Below are 8,181 nucleotides of genomic sequence, written 5' to 3' on the forward strand. Positions count from 1 at the left end.
GGAAGGCGGAGGCCCAAGGCCAGCCAGAGCTCCACAGTGAGACATTGGTTCAGACAACAAAAAAAAATAAATAAGTTAATGAAATTACTTGAGGCATACTTTGAGATGTGCAGGGTTAACAGGCATCTTAGGCTGACCTGCTAGGTGTAGTTAATTAACACAAGCAGAAATAGACAGGGTGTGCTAGCCTTTGTCAACCCTGCTCTCTGCAACAGATGTTTCAGATAAGAGACAAGGAGAGTAAGAACAAGTCATAATCAAGTTCAGGATTCAGAGAACTGAGGATGACAGACCCTGAGGTGGGCGTGATGTCCTCATGACTGGCAGTGAGAAAGCTAGCAGGGAAACGTTGTGGAGAAGAAGTGCTAGCACGTGTCACTGCACCTTAGGGCCAGAGGAGATCTGTGGGCTCAGGAGAGAGTGGATTTCCTTCTGTGTGTGTCCAGGGCCACTATGGTAGACTTATTTTGTAGTTCTTCCTTGTCCTTTCAAGAGTGTTTGAATGATCTCCAACCTTAGATCTCTTGGTATTATCCTGTATCACTTTGGCGTGTTAATGTTCTGCTATGTTGAACTGAGAAAGAATTCTAATTTTTACATGCCCGATCATGATAGAAAATTTTTTTTCTATTTTCTTAGGCTAAAGGACGGTGAATTGTGGAATAAATTCTTTGTGCAGATTCTGAATGCCAGTGACAAGTCCACGGTGTTCATTCTGAGGGAACTTGCAGCAGAAATGAGTGGGGCTTTTGACACCACATTCCACAGCCACCTCAACAAAGCCTTGTGGAAGTTGGGGAAGGTAATTAGTCCGGAAGCTTCGCTCATTCAGCAAGACAAGCAGTCAAGTCTCTTACAGAACCCTGCCTAAGCCAGGGCTGTATTGTGGAAACTGGTCTGGAGCTGCTGTAATTTGATTTACTTAGAGCTGGTCCTTTACCAGAGGTTACTCTCAGTAGCACAGATTTTAACAGATGGTTGTGCTCTGGCAGCCTCATCTGGTTTATTCCAGAGCGATTCCATACAAATTGCTACTTCTTAACCCTCTGGTTTCTGCCTTTTCTCTTTTGTAATTTTGTAACATGTATTCTCCCTCTCACCATGTATTTTATAATAAAATAGTTTTTGTTACATTTCTGCTGCAGGCATTCTGTCCACTGTTGCAAACTAATGTGATAAATGTTTTCATTTTGGAGAGGAATTACTCTATGGCGGAAACTTAAGTATCCTAGGTGTTGAGCCTTTGGGTTATAAGCAGTCAGCTGGCTGGCGGTTTCTTCAGGTCTCTCTGGCCTTCTAGCAGGTGTCCAGAAGGAAAGCAGGTAAAGTGATGTACACAGGCCAACTTTCCTTAAGTTTCAAAGGTGTGTTTCATACTCACAGGCTAGTGGCTCACGCTAGAGCGTTTTCAGTTTTATTTGGTAGTTGCCTTACAGTGCTTACCAAACATTTGGGACAGGGTACTCAACGGCCTGTCATTTTATGCAGGACACAGGGTTGCAGAGGGGACAAAAGACAGTTTCACTTAGATGTGAGGAAAGCAGGGGTCAGAACAGAAAGAGGTCTCTGAGGCGGGGACTGATTTAGAAAATAGTAAATCTGATGGGACACTGGACACCCAAAGGGGAGCACCAGCTCCACAAGGCCTTGTGTTTCTAATGATAATGAAAGTCGTGTGTTTATTTCATGCTAAAATATCAGTCACCTGATAGCCATCCATGCTGGCGTCTGAGTCCCCTCTACTTGTCACTCTTGTTGCTCCAAGTTTGTTAGACAGTGGATTCCCTAAGTAAATCTCTCAACTGAAACAATTAAACAAACTTGACAGGTTAAGCCAGAAAAAAATGTTTTGTATCTAAAAGACATCAAAAGAAAATAAATATTTTCTTTAACCAAAATATAAGTCCAAGCACCTTGAGTTTGCTTTGTATAAAGATACTAAATGCTGTAACTGCCTTTCTGTAATCACGTTCTCCTTAGCCCCAGGGCCCTGTGTTGCCAGGAATTAAGGGACTTTACCTTCAGTAAGCTTCCTCCTGGTGAGCTCTTCAGTCTAGGCAGCCACGTTGCTGTATGGACAAACCTTGTTTCTTAAAGTACAAGCAGGAGTGGGGGAGTCAGGACACCCTGCAGTTGTGTTCCCATCCCCACCCTCTGCTTTCCAACCTCAGCCAATTCCAGCCTTTGAGGAGAGGAGAGAATGTCACCTTGTGCTGTCGTCAACAATGTCTGCCGTTGCCTCAGTTTTCTTTACAAAAGCATAAAACCAACACAGAGTCCATTTCCCTTTTACTTTTGTTGTGTTTGAGCTAGGATCACTGCATGGCACAGGCTGACCTCAAACTCCAAGTACTCTGGTCACAGTCCCCAGAGGGCTGGGATTTCAGGTGCCCGCCCACCACACTCCCTTGCGTTTGATGCCCATTGTCTTGGGAGACAGAAACCTTTGTCTTTGTGCAAAGGCTTCAGGTGGCTCTTGTCTGGTCTCACTAAGCATGAAGAGCAGAATGCTGGGCCTGGGAGAAGGATGCTCCACGGGGAAGAACAGGACTCTTACTTGTTTGGAGGAAGACTTGTGGAATAAGGTCTCCCCATTCACAAAGCATCCTGTGCCCTCACTTGCTTGGGGCCCTGTTAGAGGTGCCCTCCCCACAAGTCAGAGCATCCTAATTGATGCCAGACCCGAGTCTGGAAGTGAACTCCTTCCTTCCCTCCTGCAGAAGGAAGTTGTGGCCTATTTCTTGAGCTGTGATCTCAGGTAGGTAGGAAAGCCTTTCAGCTTAGCACGGACCTTCAGAATAACGTGTTGATGTCAAGAACGGTGAAGGTGTGTTCTTCATTGCAACAGAAAACAAGGAATTCATGCTCTGCCAAGAGTTGTTCTATTCCGACTTCAGAAACAGCTCCCGACTGAGCATGTTTTTAACGTGACAGACTGATCTGATGAGGTCAGAGGCTTGGGAGCTGAGTATTTACCAAGACAGATGATTCTGGGTAAAGGCACTTGCCACTAAGCCTGACGACCAGAGTCCTAGCCTCAACATGGTGGAAGAGAGAACAGACTCCTCCAAGTTATCCTGACTCCTACCTGTGTATGTCACACGAGCCCGCATGAATGCACACATACCCACGATCAGTGTGAGAAAGGACGGACTGACAGCACAGCATCCAGTCTGAAACCCTGACCTAAAGCTCAAACTCTGTCCCGAGTCAGTCAGCTCAGATAACGCCTTAGTGTGAGCTAAGACTGCTCCAGTGTTTCCCAGACACAGCTCAACTCCATTTCAGCCCTTGCAACCCCCTCTGGTGCCTTGTGCAAAGAATATACTTTATATCCTTCTGCTGTGGTCTAACCTTTTATTTTATATCTGTATGTTGTGGTCTAACCTCTTGTACTCCTTGTTCCCCAAACCAATTTGGATAGATCAACTTAAGAAGAATAAAAGATAGCGGCTCATGTAGGTCAGGCTTGAATCTAGTATGTAGCCCAGGGTGGCCTTGAACTCCTGCCTCCCTCTCCCAATTGCTAGAGTTACTGGCATGTTCTACTACAGCCAGCTTGAGACAATTTTGCAGTGCTCTGCCTGGTTCCTTGTTTTTCCAGTGCAGTACTGATGGAGTGTGGAACCGTGGAGCGTCTTCTGTTCTTCGCGGGTGTTTGCATCACCTGTCCGCTGCCTTATCTCAGATTCTAGTGACTTGGTTCTCCTCCATCCTCCAGCCATCTCAGAACTCAGTTTCCTATCTCATATGGCCCCACGTCTCTTCCCTGATGCCTCTGCTTCCTTATTCTATGTCAACTGGTGTCTCTGGGCACTTTTTTCTTCCTGGAATTCTTCCCCAGTTCTGTGGATGACTTACTTTCTTCGAGAAGGTGCTTTCTCAAATCTCTTGACCAGAGAGGTCCTCACTGGCTTCCTTGTGCACCGTAGCATCCCATGGGTTCACTGCTACTTCCTGTCCTTTTTGCTCTTTGTAGTTTTTTTCATAGCTCCTTTCACTATCTTGTACACATCTAGGGATCCTGTGTATGCTTGTATATACAAACCCTTTTCTGTGTCTCATTACTACTTAAACTAAGGTAGGAATTTACGTTCTCAACTCTAATACCTAGTTGTAAGTAAAGCCTTTTACCAAAGTACTCAAAAACAAAAGAAAACCAGACTAGAAGTAGGAAATGAAGAGCCTACTAACACATTTAAGTGAGAAGTTTGTCACTCTCATGCATACAATGAAACCACATCATCATTTACAAGAATGAAAACTGTTGGTGAGAGGCTGGAGAGACTCAGAGGTTAAGAGCTCTTCCAGAGGACATAGGTTTGGTCCCAGGCCCCACATGGTGGCTCACAACTATCAAACTCCAGTTCCAGGGCATTCAGCACCCTCTTCTGACCTCTGAGAATATCAGGCATGAATATGGTACACATATATACATGTAGGCAAAACGCTCAAAATCTAATATGTATGTTTTAAATATATATGTAATATGTGTGTGTGTGTATATTTTTAAAGCAAAGATAACAGTGAGATTAAGAAAGCAATCATTCGGGGTTGGGGATTTAGCTCAGTGGTAGAGCGCTTGCCTAGGAAGCGCAAGGCCCTGGGTTCAGTCCCCAGCTCCGAAAAAAAAGAACCAAAAAAAAAAAAAAGAAAGAAAGCGATCACTCACTAGCACGTGAGTTGTACATTGGTTCATCCTTAGAAGCCAATTTGGCGATCTTTTCTAAATTGAAGTATTCTCCAGCTGAGAAATTTCTCTAAGAATTTGTATTACTAAAGCATTGCTATAGTGGATGAACACTGCTGTCTTAGCGTTTCTATTGCTGAGAAGAGACACCATGACTAAGGGAACTCATAGGACATTTAGTTGAGGCTGGCCAACTGGCTCTGAGGTTCGGTCTATTAGCATCATGTCAGGAAGTGTGGCACTGGAGGAATTGAAAGTTCTACATCTTATTCTGAAGGCAAACAGGAGAAGACTGGCTTGGAAGCAGCTAGGAGGAGGGTCTCAGTGTCCAACCCCACACTGACATCCTCCAGCAAGGCTACACCTCCCAACAGTGCCACTCTGTATGGGCGAAGCATATTCGATCCACCACAACTGCTCTCACTGCTTCTCAGATTCTTTGTCACCAGTGGGGTGACCCATGTGACATGCAGGCATCTCACCATGAGCAGGCACCAGTTTTCCAGGAGGCCTCCTCAGAGAGGACAGAACCTAGGGCAAGTAGTCACTTCCAGCGTGTGGTTTTAAAAAGCTAGGCTGGGGTTGGGGATTTAGCTCAGTGGCCGCAAGGCCCTGGGTTCGGTCCCCAGCTCCGAAAAACAGAAGAAAAAAAAAGCTAGGCTGCCAAGTGTGTTTGCCCATACTTTAATCCCAGCACTCTGGAGGCAGAAGCAGGTGGGTTTCTGTGAGCTCAAACTAGCTTGGACTACATAGGACTCAAGCTCAAAAATAGGAAAAGAGAAAGAAAAGTTAAAAGGCTGGGAACTGTGGAAGTTTTATCACTTGTTTATTATTAAGGATTTGTTTATTTTATATGTGTGGGTATGTGGTGGTTTGAATAGGAATGGCCCCCATAGACGTGTGAGTTTGAATGCTTAGCCCATAGGAAGTGTCACGATTAGGACGTGTGGCCTTGTTGGAGGAAGCGTGTCACTGTGGGGCGCTTTGATATCTGTGCTCAAGCTGTGCCCAATGTGGCACGAAGTCTCTTCCTGCTGCCTGCAGATCAAGATGCAGAACTCTCAGCTCCTTCTCCAGCACTGTCTGCCTGGACACTGGCACACTCCCACCATGATGATAATGGACTAAACCTCTAAACTAAGCCAGCCCCGATTAAACGTTTGCCTCTATAAGAGTTGCCTTGGTTATGGTGACTCTTTGCAGCAATAGAACCCTAAGATGGGTTTCCTGCATGTATGTCTGTGCACAACATGCATGCCTGGTGTCTGGGAGTCAGAGAGGCTGTTGAATCCCTTGGAACTGGAGTTATGGATGGTTGTGAGCCGCCATGTGGGTGGGTGCTGGAAACTGAACTCAGGTTCTCTGTGAGAGCAGTGAGTGCTCTTAACCACTGAGCCAGCCCTCAGCTCTTCATTTTAAAATCATTAAAGAGAATGCATCTGAATGTCTATTCACGGTATGGTGAAAATTCATTTGTGTCTAAATGTTTTATGATCTGTTAGCTGTTTCTAAAATCACAATTTCTGTTACTATTACATTTCCTTATGTCTGCGAACAAGGGACTGAGTGACATACAGTCCAATTTTTCTTTCAGAATATTTAAGTGGCCCTTGAAATGACTCGGTGAGTAGAGGCGCTTAGCACCAAGCCTGACAACCTGAGTTTGATCTCTGGAACCCACATGATAAAATAGACCTCTAGAGCGTTGTTCTCAGCCCTCCACACGTGTCCTATGGCATGTGCATGTGTGTGGGGTGGTGATGACTGGAGTTGGGTTCTTGGGCCCCATACAGTGTAGGAGGACAGAACCACCTCTTACATGTTGTCCTTGTGCGTGCATGCACACACACACAAACAAACAACGTAATTTAAGAACACTGCTTTGCAATGAAAGCCTGCGTTTTCATAAGCTGGCTTCGTGTGATGATGAGATGGATGAACATCTGTAAACATGCTATTTCCTGCACCGAAGCATCTGCTTCTGCCATTGCTCCCGAGGGCCTCCTGCGCTGGCTTGAAGCTGAGCAGTGATTGTCCCACAAGTTCACATCGACCTCTCCCTGCGACGTAGCGCAGACTGCTAGTTTTCAGAGCTCTTGTAAGCAGGGAACCACGCATCTACTATCACTCTGTGTCCAGCAATGTGGATAATTCTCAAAACTGGAAATCCTGGGAGGGGTCCAGCTACAAATTTAGACACAAATTATACTGGTTCTGTGGTTAATCTCTATCCTTAGTGCTAGATCTCACTTTCAGCACACCATCTTATTACGCTGACGTAACATGCTAAGTGACTGTCAACTCACATTACGATGTCTTTAGTGTCTAGTCTATGTTAATGCCAGGTGTGGTAGGGCACAGCTGTAAACCAGAGGCCGGGCAGGGCAGAGAGGTTGAGGGCAGCCTGAGCTGCATATAGAGACTATCTCCTTTTAAAAAGTTATCTCTAGGGGCTGGGGATTTAGCTCAGTGGTAGAGCGCTTACCTAGGAAGCGCAAGGCCCTGGGTTCGGTCTCCAGCTCCGAAAAAAAGAACCAAAAAAAAAAAAAAGTTATCTCTAAACAGTGTTCTCAGCGGCGTGGACTTTTTATCTCCATGTAGAATTAATTCGGGTGCATGCTCAGCTGAGTTGGTTGCCTCTGTGTGCTGCATCGTCAGTCATTTTAACTTGCCAGCTTGGTCCTGTGGTGCTTCTCATCTAATTGCTGCTCTTCCAAGATTTGCAAAGCGAGGTTTGTACTTCATGAAACAACTACTAGGGATGCGACTCACTTGGCAGTCCTTGTCCTGGCATGCTCCACATCCTGGGTTTGATTCCCACCACCGCATACTGAAGGGGAAACTTGAGGGTTCTTTGGAAAGTCGGTAGGATGGTGTTTTCCTGGGGCAAACATGTGAGGGAACATTTAGCTGAAGCAGACACAGGAGAGAGGACGTTCTGCTAAAGCAAACACATTGAAAGGACACATGGTAAAGGATTCTGTGCTAACGGCAGGAATGTTGGTCTGCCTTATACTTTGAGCTGCATTTGTCAGGACTCCTTGGACTCAGGCCGACTGGATGCACCTGCTGAGGCAAGGCACATGGAGGGCACGTGATGTTTGGAAGGTATAAATAGGACTCGACAGAGTGACAGAGAGCTTGGCCTGCTGATACAGATAGTTTGTGCAACACCTATGGGTCTTGAGTCTTTGCTGATTTTCACTTCCCTGAGAGAGGCACAGCTGAGAACTTCTGGTGTCCTTCTGGGTCTATCCTGCTGACTGGAGCCGAGGCTGAGGCCTGGCTGTCTCTGCTAGGTCCTGTCACCACTGTTGCTAACGACTCTTCTGAACTGGACTGCTTACATATCGGTGAAGTGTTGGTGAGTGGATCAAGCTGCCACTGCCTTCTAACCTTCGAACTGAACTGTTGATTTCCAGACAACACAGATGGGAGTTGTTCGAAAGAACCTTTCAATACAGGTCCATCTCTAAACAGGATTCTGCCTG

General features: G+C 45.8%; 1 protein-coding gene across 1 annotated transcript in view; it reads left to right on the top strand.

The window, feature by feature from the left end:
* Positions 1-1,898, top strand: part of Bub1b (BUB1 mitotic checkpoint serine/threonine kinase B) — a 52,408-nt gene extending 50,510 nt beyond the window's left edge. Inside the window, 1 exon segment of the mRNA NM_138540.1 lies at positions 640-1,898. Coding sequence (NP_612549.1) covers positions 640-871 — 232 coding nt within the window. The 3' untranslated portion in view covers positions 872-1,898.
* Positions 1,899-8,181: the final 6,283 nt, after the last annotated feature.

This window comes from Rattus norvegicus, chromosome 3 (genome assembly GCF_021556685.1).
Source record: "Rattus norvegicus strain SHRSP/BbbUtx chromosome 3, alternate assembly SHRSP_T2T, whole genome shotgun sequence".
Lineage (NCBI taxonomy): Eukaryota > Metazoa > Chordata > Mammalia > Rodentia > Muridae > Rattus > Rattus norvegicus.